Source organism: Ogataea angusta, assembly GCF_019207475.1.
Source record: "Ogataea angusta isolate 61-244 chromosome Unknown 61-244_NODE_3_length_881311_cov_93.026150, whole genome shotgun sequence".
NCBI lineage: Eukaryota > Fungi > Ascomycota > Pichiomycetes > Pichiales > Pichiaceae > Ogataea > Ogataea angusta.
In genome coordinates this window covers 297,176-318,547 of record NW_025065217.1, presented here as the reverse complement: position 1 = coordinate 318,547, position 21,372 = coordinate 297,176, and the positions used below count along the sequence as shown (strand labels likewise).

The window sequence follows — 21,372 nt, the reverse complement described above, 5'->3', positions numbered from 1 at the left end:
GCGTTAATAGTATGCCAAATTAAGAAATACATAAATAAACTCTGAAAAATTACTAGGTCGATCGACGCAAAACTGAGCTCCAACGATCTTGAACGGCCCTCATCTTGATTTCGTTTTGGGTGCGCTGAATCGATATCTGAATACCGCCAAGACTAAGAATTCTTAGCTTTGGGAGCTTCTGGACAAAGAAACTCAGATCTTCAAGCATATTGTCCAGGATCAATTGTACCACCCTTGAAATATCGATGTCCAAATAGCCATAATGCGAGACTTCGATAGGGTCCAGGACGGGATACTTGAGGATGTCCAAACCGGAGCTCGTTTCGAATTTGGTCAAACGAGTATGCAAAAGTCCGATTAAAAAGTTGTAAGTGGAAGCCAGGTCCTTGCCACCAAAACTGAGCTTTTCGGAGTATCGGGATAGCAGTTGTCGAGTCTCCACGCATTTACGGCAGTTGCACCCAGTATAAAGATACTCGACCGCGTTCAGTTGTGGCTGATTTTTGACCTCCCGATTTATTGCTATGAAAGGTTTCCAATTGTAAAAGAAATCTGGAATCATTAAAGTCTCCAGACGGTTGCATGCAAGTATCTTATTAAATTGACGAACTTTAGTCTCTAAGAAGTTCTGGTCAACGATAAAGTGTGTCATTCTATCTTGGTAGCTCATGCTGATTGGTGGTAAATATGCGAAGTTGTTCATGCTCAGGTTGAGGTAAGTGATGGAAGGACTGAATATATCCAGATGTTCCATAATGCAATACGATAGATTGGAGTTGCTGAGAACCAACTGCGATGTCTGAGATTGGTTTTTGAGCAGATTATTCGAATTTAGATGCACCAAGGAAAGTTGCTTCAGGTTTTCGAGTTGACCTTTAAAAAGGTTCACCATGCGAAGGTTGATCTCCTCGCTTTCTTCGCCAATAGAAGTTTGCTTGAACTTCAGCTCAAACCGATCTAGTTTGGCAAGATCCACACATCTTGCCACTGCTGGCACAATATGCAAGTCTTTGATATTCAATGACAGCCTGTTCAGCGACTCAAATCTTACACACTCATCATCCAATTGGGAAAAAAGAGTGTTTACTGCATCTGAGTTGAGAATTTCCAAAGACTCCAGAGAGTCAAAAGTTTGCGACAGCTTTTTTGTCATAATGAAACCAGCATTTTGGTACCGGTTGGAAGTGTTGATGCAGATTTCGCGCGCATCTTCGGAAACGTCATTGAGATCTGTGATGTTGACAAGCTGATAGCTCTGCAAAGAGACGACTGAACTTGCTTGGCCGAAGTTCGAGTATTTGTTGAACTCGTCTTCGTCATTCTCGTACAACAAGGTGGATGATCTCTTCAGGTTTTGGGAAGCAACGTACTCTTTGTTCATGAACAGGAATTTGTAAGGAGTTGTCTCATTTAGGATCTTAAATTCCTTGAGCCCCAAAAGGGGGACACTGGTGTTCTTCAACTTGAAAGCAATGAACATTCCCACCAGGACTTCGAGTCCTTCAACATTGTTGCTGTGGGACGCAATGAGAAAACGTTGGACCAAACCTATTAAGGACCTGTTGCTCTTCAATGCCTCAAGGAATTGCCTGAATTTTGAGGTTCTTAGAATCGTGAACTCGGATTCACCCACTGTGTTGAACCTGGTGTCAACCAGAAGCAAGCTCCGATACAATTTTGGGACAGCATGTGCTCGCAATTTTTTGCACGATAGCGACAAGCTGAGGAGGCTTTTGGTGTCTAGGTCGGACACCACGGTGTCAAGGATGTCGTCTGGTAAGTTCATGGGGTACTGAAAATTGCCGAAGCAATTAGGTATTTATACAGAATTTTGTGCGGCGTTGCGGTAACCTAAAAATTAATGTGGAGTAGTAAATATGTCTAGCCCAAAGTTTGGGTGCGCGTAAAAGGCACCCAACGGGTCCGCCAGATTTATGTTACACTTCGTCACGTTAGTGAAATCTGGTTCGTAGACTTTGCTGGCTGCTACAACTGAAAATTGGACAGAAACTCATCAATGTCATCTTGCGGCTTCGGTGGATGATATGCATGAGTGACAACAGGTCAGCAAACCTACGGCAAGACGCCACATGCCAAGCACTTGTTTAAAATTGTTCATAGGGCACTTAATGCCTTTTGCGTGAGCTGTAGTGCGAGGTATTCATTGAACACATAGCACCGCCACAAAGATCTTTGGTCTGTGCCACAAATAAAATACCGCTGAAAAGTTTGGAGCCCTATTACTCATTCTGCTCATGGCTTTCGCAATTGTCGGCTGTGGAATTGTCGGACTTTACACGGCTCTCAATCTTATTGAGAGTGGCGTAAAAGGCTCGGAAATCACCATTGTAGCAGAGTATCTGCCTGGCGACCAGTCGATCAACTACACGTCTCCCTGGGCCGGTGGAAACTTCAGCTGCATATCTCCAGATGATGCTCAGACGTTGAACTTTGACAAAACCACATACACACACTTGGCTGCTATTCGCAAGCTTCTAGGTCCAGGCTGTGGCCTAGACCGCCGTCCTAGTACTGAGTACTGGGAGTATCTTCCAGACGAGCGGAAAATTGGGTCATTGAGTTCGTATTTAGAGGATTTCACGGTTGTTCCATCATCCCAACTTCCAGAAGGGGTGGCCTTTGGAATAAAATATGTCTCGTGGAATTTCAACTGTCCAAAGTTCCTTGAAGTGCTGAAAATATACCTGGCTTCCACTGGCGTTGTCTTTGTGCGCAGAAAGATCCAGGATGTCGATGAGATGTTTGAATTTGCCAGGACCGTGTTCAACTGTACGGGAATTGGAGCCAGAGGACTCGGGGGAGCCGAGGACGACAACATATATCCTGCCAGAGGCCAAGTTGTGGTGATCAAGGCTCCCCACATAAACGAGAACCGAATGCGGTGGGGAACTGAGGACGTGACCTACATTATTCCTCGACCAAATTCTCAGTCTCAGGTGGTGTTGGGTGGCTACTTGCAGGCCAATAACTGGTGTGCCGATACGTGGAAAACAGAAACCGATGACATTATTCGCCGAACAAGTCAGTTGTTCCCTGAAATCGGAAACGAGCCAGAAATCCTTCGCGTGGCATGCGGTCTGAGACCAAGTCGCAAAGGCGGTGTTCGCGTTGAAAAAGAGCAGCGCGCAAGAGGATTGCTCGTCCATGTCTCTGGATTGTCGGGCTACGGCTACCAAGCGGGCTATGGGGCTGCTCGTCGTGCGGTGAGACTGGCTCAATCGTATAAACTCTAACTATAATCCTAATGTATTCATAGAAGCGTCAAGCGGGTTTTGATTGACATCAAAAAGGTAGTTTGGGAGACTGAACATGTTTGGAATCAGAGAGTCCTCATCGTAGTAAAGCCCGTCAAGCAACGAGTCTTCACTATTATTAGGAGTCTGTTTTCCTGAGGTCGAGGAGGAACCCCAAATCTGATCCAGAAACTCTCTTTGCGGCTGCTGGTCGGTACTTGTTTTGTCGAGCGTGGGTCTTTCCATTGAAACGCGAGTGTACGACGAAGGAGACTGGAAATTAGGCATTTTCACAGATGTAGACCCGTCTTTTCTGGCCTTAGATTTGATTTCGTCAGCCATTTGAACAAACTCATCAAGGAAGTCTCCTACGTCGAGCTTGCTACGCTCCTGAATGTTTGGGACAGAACACCACACTATGTAGAAAAGACATCTGCTGATTTTGTCCATCGTTTGCCATTTGTGGTGGTTGAGGAGAGACTTAATAGCACCGACTGCAAAGTAGTTTTTGCTCACCCAGAACAGGAGTTGCACGTCTTCTACCACTTCCGGTGAGTTCAGGTTTTGCAAAACTTCCGCAATCAGCGCAACATAGGCGCACATGAAATAGTAGGTGGCAAAATAAACATAAGCCTGGTTGTTCTTGTCAATCTTGTATGCAATGTGTAGTATCTGTCTTATAGCATTCAAACCAATGCTTTCAAACCTAGCGTGTTGATTGTTCCTATTCGAAGATAAATGAGAATGTTTATGGTCTGAATACCAATTCAGACGCAGCATGGTCTTTGATATAATGATCTGGAGCAAGTAATACTTCAAATTGTAGCTAAGGACCACAAATGGAAGAAAGATGCCATCAGTCACGCTTGTCGCCTTTGTCAGAGAACCCAAATAGTGAAACGCCTCTCCTGGTCGGATTCTCTTGGGGAAGCACATTCTCCAACACTCCAGATCATGAAGTAGTGATTCGATCGTACTTGTGATCTGAGACCTTGTTTTCCTGACGAGAGACGTAGCCGAAAACAGTTCCTGGTACGTTCTTGACGAAATGACTGCAAGATCGTATGTGAGATAGAGTTCAAAGGAGAGATCTTGTTTAGCATTATCCAGCAACGACGTCAGCTTGGCAACGATTTTGTCCCTCATTATCTCTCTTTTATGTCTTCCGTCCGGCAAACGTTCGTAGGGCATTGCCCAAAATTCCTCAAATCCAGGTAAAGGAGGCGTTGTGATATCTGTGTCATTAAAGATAGGAGGTAAGCCACTTTTGAGACACACTTCTTTATCTAGAACGTAAGCCCTCCACCATAAGTAAATCTTTTGATCCCTTCTTTCTTGGTTTCCTCCAAGATAGCTCTCTTCTCTGTGCAGACCCAACTCGAGTGCAGATCTAGCGAATAGTGTGTTTGACAGTGTGCACGCATGGTGATCCATACAAATGTCAGAAATAGGCACAAGCAGATAAAGAGCTTGTAGTTTCAAAAGATTGGAGTGCGACACCATCTGATCGAGAAGCAGTCTTAAACAACTTTCAGAGAGTTTTCTTTCTAATTCCTGCAGATGAGTCAAGGACATTGGACACGGAAGATTCATTGTTCTTATCAGCTCACTGACTACGCAACACGAATGGAGCATAATGCTGCTCATGAGTAAGATTTCGGATGGGTGCAATGTGTTCACAGGTCGGAGGCCACTCTTATACTTCAAGTACTTGTCAAAAAGTCGGTGCACTTCAGCGGCCTTCATAGGATAGAAATCCCGAAAGAAAGGCTCAATGGTGCTCAAAAGATATTCAATTATCTCCGCTGACGGGTAGACATCCCATGTCGCGTTGGCAATAATACCATTTGGAGTTGGTTTCCCTTGATGTTCTGCCTTCATCAATGTGATGATATGACGACGCAGAACCTTGGTTGGTGTGCTATCCGGAAGGAGACTATCAAGCCATTTGAGACCTTTGGCAGAAAACAACGAAAAGGTGGTCAGAGGGCCAAAGTACAACTCTTCAAGGTCTGCCTGGTTTGCATTCGAGTCTCCAGCAGGCTCAGTATCTGGCTTGCAGTTGTCAAGAGAGTTGCTCTCTCCAACAAAAGTTTCCTTGCTATTCTCTGTCTCGGGTTCCAGTTTATTCAACAACGCATGCACCATGGATTCGAGTTTATCGAGCCTTCCTTCAAGGTCCTTGGGGGCGCCTTTATGAGACTTTAGCTTACTATTTTCAAAAACCGCGCTCTCACTCTCTGAAACATCGCTCACGTTGACGCTCTTCCTTCTTCTGGATGACCGCTTTTTGGCAACGTACATATAGGTACATTGAATATTGTGGTTCTTGCAATTCTTGCAAAATGATTCCCCGTCACATTTGATTTTTTTGCTGCGACAAAAGTCACAAGCTTTTGAAGCTCGCTTTAGGGTCTTTTCAAATTTATCCATGCCAATAATCGGTGAGTCGAACGTCTATATATCGGCTGTCGGTAGCAATTCTCAGTGCCGAAATCTCGGAACTTTAAAAATCGAACTATAAATATTTCAAGCCTTCCGTCGATCGACGTTTTATTGACTATCTCGATTCGAGGCACGATTGGCTGCTTTCAGGAGACGTGTCTTACATCAAAGGTCACGAGAGGCGTTGCTGACGTGATTGCCGTCAAACTTGGCAGCTTCATTAGGTTGTGAGAGGAAAGTCTTGTCTTGACTGTTCTCTGCCCCCCAAATTCGCACTGATAAAGGATATTACAAATGAACAAGCTCCCTTGAAGTACTGTCTTCCATCCCCTACTCTGATAAAACTGATGAATCCGAGATTGGCCTGATACGCATTACATGCAATATAGACATTACTCTATTTGTAGTTACTGTTATGAAGTTTATCTTCACATGCCTGTTTTTTTCTCGAGCGGAGAACACCGCCCTGATTTGTCTAAATCGAGTGTTTGTTTACGTTTATCCGTATAAAAAAAGTAATCCTTAAACTTATATTCTTTAATATGTTGGCCTCAGATAGCACAGTGAGAACTCCAAGAAGGGCTCAGTCGTCGCTCTCTAATCCGTCCTCGGACCCAATGGAGTCTACGAGGAAAAGGCAGAGCAAAAAAGACGACCAGATTCGTAAGAAAATTGAGCACGATCTGAGAAAAAAGAACAATGTTAGTATGGTTTCGAACCTAGGCTCGCCACAAAAGCGTTCCAAGGGTAGTTCGGGTGCAGCAGGTACAGTGATGTCCCTGAAACCCTCAGAGGCAGTGATTTGCAAACCCACAAACACCGTCTACGAGGCAGCACAGCTCATGTCTGTCACCAAGGAAAACTGTGTTTTGGTGGTTGACGATGAGGGCCTACTTTCAGGTATCTTCACCGCAAAGGATCTAGCATTTAGAATTGTTGGATCGAATTTGAATGCAAACCAGACCACTATCGATCAGATCATGACCCCTAATCCAATGTGTGCTAAGGTCTCTACTTTAGCCTCTGACGCGCTCTCTCTCATGGTCAACAAGGGGTTCAGACATCTCCCTGTGGTCAACGAGGGCAATCAGATAGTGGGTGTTTTGGATATCACCAAGTGTTATAATGAAGCAATGACCAAGCTTGAGAGGATGTATGAGAGCTCAAAAAGGCTGTACGATGCTATGGAAGGTGTCACAGAAGAGCTCGGACCAGCTAGCCAGCCTCTCCATGTTATAAAGTATTTTGAGAACTTGAAGAACCTAGTGAGCGGTCCAACTTTGAACTCTGTTCTCTCGGAAAGAACTATTCCTGTGTGCTGCGACATCAAAACGACAGTTTACGAAGCTGCAATTCTAATGAGAGACAACAAGACCACAGCAGTTTTGGTCAAAGATTCCAAAAATAACGACGAGGTGACGGGCATCTTTACATCAAAGGATATTGTTCTCAGAGTGATTGCTGCTGGTATCGATCCAAGAACTTGCTCCGTGATCCGTGTGATGACTCCTAAGCCTTCTTATGCCTTGGCTAGTAGCTCCATTCACCAAGCTCTCAGACAAATGTTTGAAGGTCGTTATTTGAATCTTCCAGTTGTGGATGACGATAACAGTGAAATCGTGGGTGTCGTGGATGTTCTGAAACTCACTTATCACACTCTGAACCAGCTGCAGTCCATCCAAATGATCCACAATGGGGATTCTGATGCCAAGTCAAATGAGGAAAAAGAGGGTCCAGCTTGGAACAAATTCTGGACGTCGTTGGACAACGACACCACCTCCCTGCATTCGGCCTCGCTTGCTGACGTGACCCAATCTGAATTGGCTCAATTCAATGTCTCCACAAACGACGCTGTGAAGCCATCGGATTCAATTTCGTTTTCGGGAGCTCCAGAGACCTCGTCGTCAGCCTTGAAAGCTCCACAGGTGGAAGTTGACTTTGACGAACCGGTCTTTTTCAAATTCAAGTCTCCGCAGGGAAGAACCCACAGAATCAGTTGCAAGCCTAGCGAGGGTATTCAGTCTTTAAGGGAATTAATTGAGTCTAAGCTTTCCAGACAGGAGATCAGAACTCTTCTGACTCCCCCAGAAGATACTGAAACTGGCCAAGTGTTCGAGCCTGCAGAGCAGTTTGCCATTTCCTATGTCGACGATGAGAATGATTTGGTTGCTATAACATCGGATCAGGACCTGAAAGACTGCATTGTCGTGTTGACTAGCTTAAACAAAGATAAGATCAACTTGATTGTCCACCACCCCGACCAGAACGTGGATGTGGCTTCTATTCTCAATTCTGCCAAGGCTTCTAGCCCAAGCACAGGTCTGCCAAACGACACTATCCGCGAACTGATTTTGCCTGGCGTACTATTTGCTCTTGCAGCCTCAGTGGTGGTGGCCTTTACTATTTCTCGGAAATGATGTGCCCAAATATCGATACCTATTATATACAAGCTAAGTGGATATTTACTTCTCTCCGTCGCTGAGAGCTTCTTGTATGGCATTTTGCTCCGCCTTCTTGGCCTTTCGGTGCAGTTTCTTGATTTCTTTCCGTTTTTGGCTCTCAAAGACATATTCTCCAACAGTAATGTTGGTTCCTTCAAACTCCTTAGGATCGAGGTGCACAGCGTCAGGTACTTTCTCGTTGAAAAGCTGGCTCTTGGGATCCAACTTGCCAAGCAGGTATCGCTCAATCTTGTCGAACGAATCCAGTTGAGACAATTTGATGTCGGGAATTGAGGTTCCAAACTTTATCTGAACATCTTTCAGTAGTTTGAATCTGAGCGCGAGGTCGTCAAGTTTGAGATCTAGTGCATTGATGGATGGCACATGGGTCTTGAAGATTTCTGTGAGAAGCTCGCTGACGACTTCCTGATATAGGCGCGAGCCGGTGTTTCTTTTCGAGAACTCAGACTTCTGGGGTAACCACGTACTGAAAACAAACCCCTCCATTGCTCTCTGAGCTACCTTTGCATCGCTGAATTCGGAATTGTATTTGCCCAAAATCACAACCTTGTTAGAAGTAACGGGATCTCTTGTTTTCGTCTCTATCTCCTTGATGACCTCTTTGGTGTCTTTTACGGGCGTTTCTGGAGCTGTGTCCTTTTTTTTATAGAATTTGAAGTAGTCGAGCACTGAAGGACGGACCACAGAATTGTGGAATTGCCGGACAGAAACGGATACGCCTCTAGCTCGTAGCATAGTATCGAGAAGAATTCGAGGTTGAAAAAAAAAAAAAATCCTTTATTAAAATAGCTGGCCGGGTAAAAAATATAGAGATTAATGACATTTGATAAAGAGCATAACACAGATCTAAGTAAAGTTCGTGTGTTCATTGTCCGCCACGGCCAGACGTCATGGAACAACCTCAAGATCTTACAAGGTCACAAAGATGTGCCACTCAACGATCGAGGTCTAGAGCAGGCTAGATTTGTCGGCCTAAGAATGAAGGATCTAGATATAGACGAGTTCGTTAGCTCTGATTTGAGTCGCTGTGTTCAGACTATGAATGAGATCACATCTGCGCACCGCGAGAAACCTAACTTCAAGCTGAGGTACACATCCAACCTGAGAGAGCGATCTATGGGCCCCGTCGAGGGAATGCCCCTATCGGAAGCTAAGGAAAAGTATGGTGCCCAATTCAAAGAAATGGGAGAGACAAGAGTAGAGCTTTTGACACGGCTGCAAAATGAGTGGAACCGAATTATAGACGAAGCCACTTCAAACGGGTACACTAATGTGCTGATTTGCACTCATGGCGGTGTAATCACCAACTTCACTAATCATCTTTATAAATCATGTGCCTACACATTGGCTCCTGGATTACAGGAAGAGGATTTGAAAGTTCCAAGTAATACCAGCGTGACAATAATGGATGTGGACAAAAGCACGGGAAAGGGAATAATCCTGAGATTTGGGTCGGCCGAACATTTGCATGGCCATGTCGAGACTGTTGATCAAGACCTGAGATAACGTAACACAAAAATGCTACATAGGGAGATTACGACTGTACGTTTTGGTAGTATGATCTGAAAGCGGGGAGATGATGCAGACAACAAGCTGAAATATATAGACAGAGACCATACACAACATCCTTGCACCTTTTGTTGGGATTTAGCTCAACAAAATCAAGCGTGGGGGCATGTAGCTACCGTCCTGGCCAGGGTTTAAATTTGGTGCTCTTTGGGCAATAAAGTGATGGCAGTATTCATTGAGGTCATGACAACAAGCCCTGCTGCAGATACCGTTGCTTATGTAAGTGCGAGCGTCATTTTTTAATTTTTTTAGGTTGTTGGCAGAATAAAAAAGACATCTAGGAGATAATTTTTTTTGCCCCCTCTAATTTCTATTACTGCAGATCGCAAGTCACCATGGTTTTCCAAGTCAATGTGCCAATTGGCGAGGCAAAGAAGGGAGAGACTGCTCCAAGAAGATACTACAAGTCAAAGGATGCTGTGGTTACCCGTCCAGTTGGATATGAATGTAGCACAGTGTACGAGTTCTTCAACGAGGCACTACAGAAGCACGGAGCAAACAAAAAATGTCAAGCATGGAGAGATCTGAAGAACGTCCACTATGAAACCAAACAGGTTAAGAAGTTTGTTGATGGTGCTGAGAAGCTGGTGGACAAGGAGTGGGTTTACTACGAGCTTTCCGATTACAAGCACGTCACGAACGGTCAAATGAGCGAGATTGTTTCGGACTTCGGTAAGGGACTTGTCAGTCTTGGCGTTCAGCCAGCCGGTGTTGACAAACTGCACATTTTTGCATCTACGAGCCCTAAATGGATGAGAGCATTCATAGCCGCACAAACTCAGGCCATTCCTGTGGTCACTGCATATGACACTTTAGGTGAGGATGGACTGACCCACTCTATGGTGGAAACAGCTACTTCTGTCGTTTTCACCGACAATAATTTGCTGTTTAAGCTCATTAATCCAATCAAGAAAGCAAAGGATATCAAGTACATTGTCCACAGCGACCCAATTGATCCTAATGACAAGCGTGGAAACGGTAGACTTTATGAGGAAGCCAAGAAGGCTGCTGAAAAAATTCTGGAAGTCAGACCGGACATCAAGATTTACTCCTATGATGACGTCATCGCTCTTGGCAAAAAAGCACACGACATCCCTCACCACCCTCCAAAGCCAGAGGATCTGTCATGTATCATGTACACTTCTGGTTCCACCGGTACTCCAAAGGGTGTCGTTTTGAGCCATGCCAATATTGTTGCAGGTATTGGAGGAGTTGCCCTTGTCATTGATGATAAGACTATCTCTGAGAACGATGTGGTTATCACTTTCTTGCCATTGGCTCACATATTTGAGCTTGTCTTTGAGCTCCTCTGCTTCTACTGGGGCTCTGTTGCTGGCTATGCCAATGTGAAGACTCTCACTGACGCGTCTACCAAGAACTGTGAGGGTGATATTAAAACCTTGAAGCCTACTATCATGGTCGGTGTTGCTGCCGTTTGGGAGAGTGTCAAGAAAGGTATTTTGGCGCAGATTGAAAAACAACCATCGACAAGACAGAAAATGTTTTGGGCGGCCTATAACACCAAACTTGCATGTAAAAAATTCTCGATTCCTGGTGTCCCATCATTGATCGATAACGTCATTTTCAAGAAGATCAAGAATGCAACTGGAGGAAACCTGAGACTGATATTGAATGGTGGATCACCAATTTCGCAGTCGACCCAGGTCTTTATCAGCAACACAATTGCACCACTTCTACTCGGATACGGTCTTACCGAAACTGTCGCAAACACCTGTGTTACCGATCCAAATCATTTCGAGTATGGTGTTTGTGGTTCTTTGGTCGGTTCCATCACTGTCAAACTGATTGATGTCCCTGAGGCTGGCTATTTTGCCAAGAACAATCAGGGTGAGGTTTTGATTAGCGGTACTCCTGTCACGAAAGAGTACTTCAAAAACTCTAAGGAGACAGAGAGTGCTTTCAATTATGAGGAAGGGTGGTTTTCAACAGGTGATATTGGTGAATGGACTTCTAACGGTCAATTGAAGCTGATCGACAGAAAGAAGAACCTTGTCAAGACACAAAACGGAGAGTATATTGCCCTTGAAAAACTGGAGTCAGTCTACAGATCCAATAATCTCGTCCTGAACATTTGCTGCTATGCTGACGAAAACAAGGTGAAGCCTATTGCCATCGTCGTTCCAAACGAGAATTTGTTGAAAGATCTCTGTGTCAAGCTTGGTATTGTCAAGTCTAAGGACGAAGTTCACTTGTCTGAAGTGGTCACCAACAAGAAGCTCGCAAACGAGTATACCAAGAGCCTGGTTGAGACTGGTAAATCCCAAGGACTCGCAGGTATTGAGCTTATTCAGGGTACTGTTCTGGTTGATGAGGAATGGACTCCCGAAAGCGGATTTGTAACCAGCGCACAAAAGCTGAAGAGAAAGGATATTCTTAACAGTGTTCGTTCTCGCGTTGACGAACTTTATGCCTCCTCTTAGTGATTTTCAAGTATGTATCACATAATATCTAATAATCTACAATAATAAATAAATAACTCATCGATCTTATCGTTAAACATTATTTCATTTCATCGGCGACAAGAGCATTGAATGTCGCAAGATTATCTAGATAAAGGTGGTGGCCGCTATCCTCGACGATCTTCATGTCTGCACGAAGTCCTTTGGCTCTCAAAGTTTTGCAGGCCGACACTCCACCCATCTTATCCATCCAGTCGTAGCTACCATAATACCATACACTATCGCAATTGAGGTTGTGAATTCTGCGCAGCAATGGATTTCTAGGGACTCCTCCTGGTGCAAGCATGTAGTTCAGCATGTATTCCCCAGACCCTCTAGCATTGAAGATCGCGTAAGTGTACATGTGCATCAATTTTTGCTCTTCTGCGTTCAGAATGCTGTTGTCTTTGGAAAACCGTCTTGCAGTCCAACCTGAAGTTAGGTAGGAGCCAAGCGGCCCGGCTTTTCTAACTAATGCAAATGGGGAAACATTTTTATTCCACAGTTTGTCAAACCATGGTGGAATCTCGGGCTGTCGAGTGCTGTATATTCCGGCAGGAGAAACAAACAACAATTTGTTGAACAGCTCGGGGTATTTGAAATTCGTCAAAGCGGAAAGATATGCCCCCATTGAATGTGCAACAACCATGGTGTTGTCTCTATTGAGCTGTTTTTTGTCGAACCATTTTTTAATAGACTCGGTAAACCAGGATTCTATTTTCTCGTAGTTGGCATTTGGTTCATGATATGGGAATTTAGGTCTAGAAGAGCAACCATAACCGAGCAAATCTATTGCATGAATATTCCAGTCAGTTTTCCTCGAGGCAAGGTCCTGCAGATTCTTGACAAAGAATCCTAGTCCCGCTCCGTATCCATGCACAAACACCACATGTTTTGTGGACGGTTTGTCTATTGGTGAGATATGAAACTCATTTATGTAGTTGTTTTGTTCATCTATGACCGTCTGAATTACTTCGGCACGATGGGTGGCTGAAGGCGTCGGATAAAAAGGTAACACCGACAAAAGGTCATGCTGGATTTTGTTGAGTTGATGTCTTTTCAAGTAATGTTTGAAAGAGTCAGAGACAGACAGCGGAAATGTGTTGCTCAAAATCTTGGAAAGAGGCACTCCTGCAGGCGCAGTAGACGTCCTGTAGTGTAAGTTCGAAGAGCTTGTGGTATTCATGGACCCCATATCTGTTGAAGCCATAGGTTTTCTTGCGTTTGACACGGTTTGGTAGGCCTGAGCTACCGTCTGGACCATTCGGTTGCTGAGTCTTTTCATCTCCGTACCTCGAAAGATAAGTCTCGCTATAAATAGATTCTGACCATAGTACCCTCACGTGTTGAGGTCAAACAAAGAAGATCTAAAAAAGCCTGCTATTTACTTACTTTCCTCGAACGCTATTTTGAAGGCATATTTGGCATGCACCTGTTTTTACGTATTATGTTTCCGATGGAGAAAAAAAAATCGCTACTCGAAAGAAATCAAATAAAATAGTGAGACGCAAGCAAAAAACACTCAGTTTGAAATTGACACTCTCGCCGATATAACGATTTAAAATGTCGGACTCGTCGCTTTCAAGATTTGTGCAAACGCACAAGATTGCGCTGGCTGTGACGGCCGTTGTAGGTGCCGGATCGGTGGCCGGATTGCTGTACTATTTGAACCAACAGAATGCAGGTTTGGATGATTCTTCGAAATCGAAGAAGAAAAACAAGAACAAGAAAAAGAAGAAGTCTGACAAAAAGTCTGCAACAGTAACTGCCAACTGGCCTTCCTCCAATATTCCAATCAACGAGAGCACTGGTTTACCAAATGTGACTGAAGAGCTTGTCAAGGGCATGACAAAGGAAGAACGAAACAAATGGGCATTGGCTTTGAAAGAGACTGGTAACCAGTACTACAAGGCAGAAGATTTCAAGCCAGCAATTGAATGCTACACTCTGGCCTTGCTCTGTAAAACCGATCCGGTTTTCTATGCCAACAGAGCTGCTTGTTACGCTGCCCAAGGCGAGCATGAAAAATGTATTGATGACTGTACCGAGGCCTTGAAATTGAATCCAGGCTACTCCAAGTGCTTACTCAGAAGAGCCCATGCTTATGAGAATATCGAAAAGTACGAAGAAGCTATTTATGATCTTACAGCTTTGACCATTTACGGCGGGCTGAACGATCAGTCTCCGGAAACGTTATTGGAAAGAAATCTGAAGAAGCTGGCAAACAAAATTAATGAAGAGCGCTTTTCCACTCTTCCGAAAGAATTGCCTTCCTCTTCCTCTATATCCTCCTTTTTTGGTGCTTTTGCTAAGGAAAACATCGACTTGGATGAATCTAAGTATCCAAATCAGTCTTGCTCCCAGTTTCTGGTTAAAGGCTTGAATGAAATGGCAAAGGATACTTACGAGAATTACGTCAACGCAGATGTCCTGTTTCATCAAGCTGTGACCAGCTACGAAAAGGAAAGTTCCGATACGGACGTTAAGCATGCCGCCCTCGCCTATGAATATAAGGGAACTTTCGATTTCCTCAAGGGTGATTCTGAGCCTGCAGTTTCCAACTTCAACAAAGCTCTGAGCTTAGATCCAAGATGCAGAACACATGTTCTTTTGGGTCTTGTGAATGCTGACAAGGGAGATTTTGCTTCCGCTGACGAAGAGATTGGCAAGGCCATCAAAATGAATCCCGAAGATCCGGATATTTATTATCACTACGGACAATTGTTTTATCTGATGGGAGATTTGGACAAGGCCAAGGATAACTTTGAGAAATCTAAGCTTTACAATCCAGAAAATGTATTCGGCCACATTCAATTGGCCTGCATCGCCTACAGAAAAGGTGAATCTGCTACCTGTGATGAATTGTTCAGGGAGGCCAAGAGAAAGTTCCCAACCTCTCCAGAAGTTCCAAACTATTATGGAGAGATCTTGTTTGATAGACAAGACTACGCAGCTGCAGCGAAGCAATTTGATACTGCTGCCAGATTGCAGGAGGTTCTTCCAACCTTCAATATAGGTGCTTTGCCACTCATAAATAAGTCGGCTATCTTTCAGGTTAACAAGGACATCGCCGGATGCGAGCAGCTGTTGAAGACCGCTTGTGAGTTGGATCCTAAGTCTGAGGTTGCCAGAATTAATTTGGGACAGATTTATCTTCAGGCACAAAAAGTCAAGGATGCCATTGAATTGTTCGAAGAGGCATGCCGGTTGTCTAGATCCAATGACGACAGAGTCCAAGCAATCTCGCTTATGGAGGCCTCGAAGATTCAGTTGAAGATCAAGGAAGATCCTATTTTGAGTGCTAAGGTTGAGGAGATCTTGAGACGTGCAGGAATAGAAAGAAATGCCTAATGTATATATTAAGGAGTACAAGCCGTATAATGATGCTATCATGTACTTGAGAATGTCTGTAGACTGTTATCTTGATAGAGTTAATATATTACTTGCCGTAGTCAGCATACCCTAAATAGCAGGTAATTCTACTTAGTCCTGATGTGCTTCAAAGGTCCGGAAGAATGGAAGAAGTTTGCTGCGTACTCTTTCTTCTTGAATTTTCTTTTCTTAGGCTCTTGGATGAAGTAGTCCCAACCTTGATTATTAGCAAAGCTGATAGCACTTTCCTTGGTCTCGAACGAAAGCCTGGTGCCTTGCATGTAGTCACTGGAAGACTGATACCCGATCAAATCATTCTCCCATCTGTTCCCTCTTGGAAGAACATCCCAATCAATTTTCCAGTACTTGGAGTTGTTGGCAGAGGACTGCGTAGCCGCCTTGGATTCCTTATAGATACGCACCATTCTGTTTGCGGCAAGCTCTGCTGGAGCTCCGCTAATGATTTGTTTTTGATTCGTAGATTCTTGCAAAACTTGGTTCACAGAGGAAACCGTTTTTTCATTGCGCAAGGCACGCACTGTATGGAACAAACGAGCCCCTCTAAACATTGGAATCATTCAGGGATTTTTTACTCCACATTTGTATCCTCAACTTTATTCCAGTGGTGTAGAGATGTATAATTAAGACAAATATGGTAATAAAAAAATGGCTGGGTTGCAATATTTTAGGATTCTAAATCCTTTCTTCTTGGATCTATGTCGCAGCTGATTTTGAGTGCACTGCGAGACGTGATTCCGACGCTTCCCGAACCCTATCCAAAGGAAGTAGTCGAATATGCGAACTACATGTATATTTCCTCGAAACAGACTTGTCCTCTGGCTGCCCAAATGGAAATTGCACGGTTTCATCTGTGCTGTTTTCTGGCTGTCGAGAAACTCAAAGATAAGTTTAATCTTCCTGACCCCAACTTGAACCGTATACCAGCTCCAAAGCGTAAGGCAGCTGCTGTTCTAGAGCAATTTCGGAATCAATTAAAGGGCCGCAAGAGACAAGGGGAGCCTCCTGTAACTCCCTCGAAAAGAAGAATCACCGAGCTAGCAACCCCAGAGTCCACGCCTGGTAAAAAGCGCACGAACGCTTTAACTCCAAGACCGACGCCCTCAAAAACGAAGAATGTGCTGGCGACTCCTGAAAACACACCCAGGAGCTTGAAAATGGAAATCAAAAGTGAGGAACCATTGGATATTGGATCCGCGGCCAGGTCTTTGCAGGACAAATTGCTTGCTGCCGCGGACGAAGTGAAGGGCCCCTCTAAAAGAGGACGCAAAAAGGGATTCAAGATGCTGTCGATGGCAGACCGGTCTCTGAACGACGATACGATTATTACGACCGCTCATTTGATCTCATTTTGCAACAAGTTTTACTTGCCAGAAGACATCACAAAGAACATACTAAAGACATACACGAATTACTATTACCGTACCAAAAGTCCATGGGGATTGTTATGTGGACTGGTCTCCATTGCGTTCTTGAGGCTGAACCGAGAAAAAGTGGATGCCAAAATGGGATTCAAAACACAATTCTTCAGGAACCTCCAGGTGCACGAAAACGGTGGCCTCAAGTTTAATGAACTGGTGGATTGGATCGCGCTTGTTGAAAGATTATGCGAGACAGAAAAATGGGTGCGCGATCTGGAGGACAAAGATCTGTTGAAAACCAAATCTAAACTTCCATTTGGGATACCGACACTGAACTCCTTTATTGGAAACGAAGTGTGCTATTATTCCAATGGTGCAATCCGCGAGTATGAAAATTGGATAGGCAGCATTAAGAAACAGACGAGCACATAGAAAAATATGTACATGGAAAATAATTTTTTGAAAAATTAAGTTTACCTTTCATGTTTGAGACTGATGATTATCATATCAAGCGACCTGGGGACCCTCCGTCAAATGGCCACCCCAAAAAACATAAATGCGAAGACACATCCATGGATGATGTCGATTCGGTTTTGGGTTCTGAGCTAGGGGACTTTGTGAAGGCAGATCATTCTAGATGGCAGCATATCGTTGAAAAAGTGGTCAAATCTGTGGTGTCTATCCACTTCGCTCAAGTGGTCAACTTTGATACAGAGAGCTCTCTTTGTAGTGAAGCTACAGGATTTGTTGTGGACGCGAAACTTGGAATTATACTGACTAATAGGCATGTTGTTGGGCCAGGGCCGTTTATCGGATATGCCGTGTTTGATAACCATGAAGAATGCGAGGTTAAACCTATCTACAGGGATCCGGTGCACGATTTCGGATTTCTTAGATATAATCCAGCAGATATCAAATACATGGATGTTGGTGAACTACAATTGAGGCCAGATCTTGCCAAGATCGGAGCAGAAATAATGGTCATAGGTAACGATTCGGGTGAGAAACTTTCTATTCTTTCTGGTTTTATCTCGAGACTCGACAGAAACGCTCCAGACTATGGAATCAACTCATACAATGACTTCAACACAGAATATTTGCAGGCAGCAGCTTCAGCTTCGGGAGGGTCCTCGGGTTCTCCTGTTGTCAATATAGATGGCCACGCCGTGGCATTACAAGCAGGAGGTAATACGGAAACTTCCACAGACTTTTTCTTGCCTGTGTATCGAGTTCTCCGTGCTCTTAAATGCATTCAGAACAATGAGCCTATTACAAGAGGAAGTATTCAAGTGCAATGGCTATTAGAACCATTTGATAAATGTCGCCGTCTGGGACTTCGCGCAGAGACAGAGAAACTGATGAGAGAAAAGTTTCCGAGCCTTAACGGTCTTCTGGTCTCCGCTGTCACGTTACCTGAAGGCCCCGCCGACGGGCTAATCAGAGAAGGTGACTGTTTGATCTCCATCAATGGAGAACTGATATCCACATTTATTACAGTGGATGAGATTTTGGACACTCATGTCGATAAAGAGATAGAGATAGTCATTCAGAGAGGAGGCAAAGATTTAACGGTCCGCTGTACTGTTGGAGATCTCCACGCGATTACACCTAGACGATACGTCAATGTTTGCGGTGCAACTTTCAATGATTTGAGTTACCAACTCGCTAGAATTTATGCGGTGGCAGTGAAAGGTGTTCACGTGAGCAATGCCGCTGGCTCTTTCGTGTTTGGAAACAACGTTCCTAATGGATGGCTTTTAGACTCGATTGACGATAAAGATGTGTCCAATCTCGACGAGTTCATCGAGGTCATGAAATCTATTCCAGACTCTGCTTTCGTAACCGTCAAGTGTCGCCACCTTACGGACCTTCATGTCCCAATTATCAAAATCATCCAAATCGATCGTCACTGGCACTCTAGTTTCCGTTTGGCAGAAAGAAACGACGCAACTGGTCTTTGGGATTTCACACCTTTGCAAGAGAAACCATTACCACCACCAGCTCTGACCCCGAAAAACGCTAAATTTGTGGGGCTTCCGATTGAATTTGATGGCTGCAAGCAACTTGATCGTTCTCTGGTGATGTTGAAGAGCACCATGCCTGTCCCCCTTGATTCGTTTAGTGGGCAGTCGCGCAAATCGTACGCAGTTGTGATTGATGCTACCAATGGATATCTGCTCGCCTCAAGATACTGTGTGCCTCATGACCTATTGGATGTTACTATGACCGTCGCAGAATCCATCATAGTACCAGCTAAGGTTGTCTTCTTACATCCAACCAAGGGATATGCCATCTTGAAGTACGATCCCAGATTAATCTTGGCTCCCTTGCAAACTCCTCAGTTTGGCGATAAGCCTTTGGGAAGAGGTGACAAGGTGGTGTTTATTGGTCACAACAGAGCCCAAAGAGTCGTTGTCGACGAGACAAAAGTTAGTGACATTGGAATCATACATCTTCCAAATAATGTTACTTCACCAAGATTCAAGGCTTCCAACTTCGAGGCCTTATTGATCGATTCCAATTTAGGCCAGCAATGTGGCTCTGGAGTTCTCTGCGACTCCAGTGGGCTTGTCCGCGCGTTTTGGCTCGCCTTCGACGCCGACGAGGACAAGACCTATTCCATGGGGCTGGACGCTACAGATGTGCTGTGGGAACTCGAGAATCTCAAAACTCAGCAGGTTCCGGAGCTCAAATTCATTGATGTCGAGTTTGGGAACATCCCGATCGTTAATGCTAGAATCAGTGGTGTTCCGCAGGAATGGATCACAAAGATTGAGGAAAGGTCTGCAGATCAGCCCAGACTGCTCAGCGTTCCAAAGGTGAGCATTTCACTCGACAACAAGCCTTCTTGTGGCTTGAAGCATGGAGATATTGTGCTGAGTGCAAATAATCGGGTCATCACACAATTTCGTGATATCGACCATGTTATCAGAGACCTCGGCGAGAATGAAAATGAGGTCTTATTCAAAATTGTCAGAAACAAACAAATCATGGACATTAATGTTCCACTTGTTTCCAGCAGCTCCTTTGTCACCAAGCATATGGTCTATTGGGCCGGTGCCGTGTTGCAAGAGCCTCATCATGGTGTTAGACAAGTGATCAAACAACTACCATCCAAGGTCTACTGTACGGCCATGGCACCAGGATCTCCCTCTAGATTATACACTATTGGCGTTACCAATTTCATCACGCATGTGAATGAAAAGCCAACGCCAACCCTGGACGAGTTCGTCAAGGTCGTGAAAGAAATTAAAGATAATTCATACTGCAAGTTGAGAATCGTGTCATTTGATAACGTGCCATTTGCACAGACGCTGAAAGTCAACTACCACTACTTTGAGACGATGGAGATGAAAAATGAGGAGGGGTGGCGTGAATACGGAGAGTTGGACTCCTCCTCTTTGCATGCATAGATCAATCGTTGATAAGATTGCAATTCGTTAGCACTTCGTTTGTATTAATCTTGTATATACAAGTCTCGTGAGTGTTTCACAGGTATGGCATTAGACGCTTAAGCTGCTTCTCTTGAATGTGGTTAGCATAAGTAATTCCAGTTCTCCTTTTTAAAATGCTGTGCGGATGACCAGCGTTTCCGTGCTTGCGGCCCTGCAATCCACGCTTGTAGCCAGTGCCAGTCTTACGCCATCTTCTGTAAGTCGCACGGTGCGTTTTCGCAAGCCCACGGGTCAGTTGTGGAAGTGAAAATTGGATGAATGGGCGAAGAAGTGAGAACATGAAAATGGACAGACGAAATTTTATGAAATTTTATTTATTCACTCGCTCTCGGAAGAATAGCCAAATTGCGAACGGATGGGTTTTTGTGCAACAGATGATGTTTGATTTATTTGGTCACTGGGAGACTTCTCTTGTTGTGACCGGGTCTTAGGAGTCCGGCCTGCGGTGTGTGGACTTCTGTCTGGCAATCCAGCGCGTATAGAGCTGTTACCATAAGCCGTGGCTTTTCGCCTGTTGATCCTATAAGCTCTGTCTTTTGTGTGATTTCTTCGTTTGCGCTCTTCCATAGCATCGATTTTTTCGAAGCCGTTAGTGATGGCGCTGTCTTCTGCTCGTTCTCGTGCTCTTTTAGCTTGCTTATATGTCATTATCTCCCTTTCAATCTCTGTTTTTTCCTTTAGTCTCTTGAATCTTCGTTCTTCTTCGAGTTTATCATAGTAGTCCACATCTTTTTGAGTCCACTTGTAAAGAGAGTTTTCCTCCTCCATGCTGTCTCTATACTCCTTATATCTTTGCTGCCTATTCACCTTGAGCTGCTGCGCAAGCGTTTTCCGCTCCTCCTTGCTCTTCTCTTGCTCGAAAGCACTCAAGAGCTTCTCCTCGTGTGCCTCCTGTTTCGCCAAATCCTCATCATCGACCTCATCTGCGGCCACAAAGCGGGACATAAATCTGTGTGCTTCACGCTATTTTCCAATTT

The 21,372-nt window shown here is 44.4% G+C and overlaps 13 protein-coding genes across 13 annotated transcripts; 7 read left to right on the top strand and 6 right to left on the bottom strand.

The window, feature by feature from the left end:
* Nucleotides 1-52: 52 nt before the first annotated feature.
* KL928_001636 (uncharacterized protein) lies at nucleotides 53-1,786 on the bottom strand (the record flags this gene model as incomplete). The annotated part of the gene is made up of 1 exon (XM_043202023.1): nucleotides 53-1,786. The coding sequence occupies one exon, from the start codon at nucleotides 1,784-1,786 to the stop codon at nucleotides 53-55; it is 1,734 nt and encodes a 577-aa protein (XP_043060913.1).
* Nucleotides 1,787-2,255: 469 nt separating this feature from the next.
* KL928_001635 (uncharacterized protein) lies at nucleotides 2,256-3,228 on the top strand (the record flags this gene model as incomplete). The annotated part of the gene is made up of 2 exons (XM_043202022.1): nucleotides 2,256-3,128; nucleotides 3,199-3,228. 2 exons carry the CDS (start codon nucleotides 2,256-2,258, stop codon nucleotides 3,226-3,228), a joined length of 903 nt encoding a protein of 300 aa, XP_043060912.1.
* A 26-nt stretch (nucleotides 3,229-3,254) lies between these two features.
* On the bottom strand, nucleotides 3,255-5,687 carry KL928_001634 (uncharacterized protein; the record flags this gene model as incomplete). Its single annotated transcript, XM_043202021.1, has 1 exon — nucleotides 3,255-5,687. One exon carries the CDS (start codon nucleotides 5,685-5,687, stop codon nucleotides 3,255-3,257), a length of 2,433 nt encoding a protein of 810 aa, XP_043060911.1.
* A 554-nt stretch (nucleotides 5,688-6,241) lies between these two features.
* Nucleotides 6,242-8,116, top strand: KL928_001633 (uncharacterized protein; the record flags this gene model as incomplete). Its single annotated transcript, XM_043202020.1, has 1 exon — nucleotides 6,242-8,116. The coding sequence occupies one exon, from the start codon at nucleotides 6,242-6,244 to the stop codon at nucleotides 8,114-8,116; it is 1,875 nt and encodes a 624-aa protein (XP_043060910.1).
* A 45-nt stretch (nucleotides 8,117-8,161) lies between these two features.
* KL928_001632 (uncharacterized protein) lies at nucleotides 8,162-8,896 on the bottom strand (the record flags this gene model as incomplete). The annotated part of the gene is made up of 1 exon (XM_043202019.1): nucleotides 8,162-8,896. One exon carries the CDS (start codon nucleotides 8,894-8,896, stop codon nucleotides 8,162-8,164), a length of 735 nt encoding a protein of 244 aa, XP_043060909.1.
* Nucleotides 8,897-8,977: 81 nt separating this feature from the next.
* On the top strand, nucleotides 8,978-9,667 carry KL928_001631 (uncharacterized protein; the record flags this gene model as incomplete). The annotated part of the gene is made up of 1 exon (XM_043202018.1): nucleotides 8,978-9,667. The coding sequence occupies one exon, from the start codon at nucleotides 8,978-8,980 to the stop codon at nucleotides 9,665-9,667; it is 690 nt and encodes a 229-aa protein (XP_043060908.1).
* A 398-nt stretch (nucleotides 9,668-10,065) lies between these two features.
* KL928_001630 (uncharacterized protein) lies at nucleotides 10,066-12,171 on the top strand (the record flags this gene model as incomplete). Its single annotated transcript, XM_043202017.1, has 1 exon — nucleotides 10,066-12,171. One exon carries the CDS (start codon nucleotides 10,066-10,068, stop codon nucleotides 12,169-12,171), a length of 2,106 nt encoding a protein of 701 aa, XP_043060907.1.
* Nucleotides 12,172-12,250: 79 nt separating this feature from the next.
* Nucleotides 12,251-13,453, bottom strand: KL928_001629 (uncharacterized protein; the record flags this gene model as incomplete). The annotated part of the gene is made up of 1 exon (XM_043202015.1): nucleotides 12,251-13,453. The coding sequence occupies one exon, from the start codon at nucleotides 13,451-13,453 to the stop codon at nucleotides 12,251-12,253; it is 1,203 nt and encodes a 400-aa protein (XP_043060906.1).
* A 299-nt stretch (nucleotides 13,454-13,752) lies between these two features.
* Nucleotides 13,753-15,540, top strand: KL928_001628 (uncharacterized protein; the record flags this gene model as incomplete). Its single annotated transcript, XM_043202014.1, has 1 exon — nucleotides 13,753-15,540. The coding sequence occupies one exon, from the start codon at nucleotides 13,753-13,755 to the stop codon at nucleotides 15,538-15,540; it is 1,788 nt and encodes a 595-aa protein (XP_043060905.1).
* A 128-nt stretch (nucleotides 15,541-15,668) lies between these two features.
* On the bottom strand, nucleotides 15,669-16,139 carry KL928_001627 (uncharacterized protein; the record flags this gene model as incomplete). Its single annotated transcript, XM_043202013.1, has 1 exon — nucleotides 15,669-16,139. One exon carries the CDS (start codon nucleotides 16,137-16,139, stop codon nucleotides 15,669-15,671), a length of 471 nt encoding a protein of 156 aa, XP_043060904.1.
* A 138-nt stretch (nucleotides 16,140-16,277) lies between these two features.
* Nucleotides 16,278-17,372, top strand: KL928_001626 (uncharacterized protein; the record flags this gene model as incomplete). Its single annotated transcript, XM_043202012.1, has 1 exon — nucleotides 16,278-17,372. The coding sequence occupies one exon, from the start codon at nucleotides 16,278-16,280 to the stop codon at nucleotides 17,370-17,372; it is 1,095 nt and encodes a 364-aa protein (XP_043060903.1).
* Nucleotides 17,373-17,422: 50 nt separating this feature from the next.
* KL928_001625 (uncharacterized protein) lies at nucleotides 17,423-20,353 on the top strand (the record flags this gene model as incomplete). The annotated part of the gene is made up of 1 exon (XM_043202011.1): nucleotides 17,423-20,353. The coding sequence occupies one exon, from the start codon at nucleotides 17,423-17,425 to the stop codon at nucleotides 20,351-20,353; it is 2,931 nt and encodes a 976-aa protein (XP_043060902.1).
* Nucleotides 20,354-20,713: 360 nt separating this feature from the next.
* Nucleotides 20,714-21,340, bottom strand: KL928_001624 (uncharacterized protein; the record flags this gene model as incomplete). The annotated part of the gene is made up of 1 exon (XM_043202010.1): nucleotides 20,714-21,340. One exon carries the CDS (start codon nucleotides 21,338-21,340, stop codon nucleotides 20,714-20,716), a length of 627 nt encoding a protein of 208 aa, XP_043060901.1.
* Nucleotides 21,341-21,372: the final 32 nt, after the last annotated feature.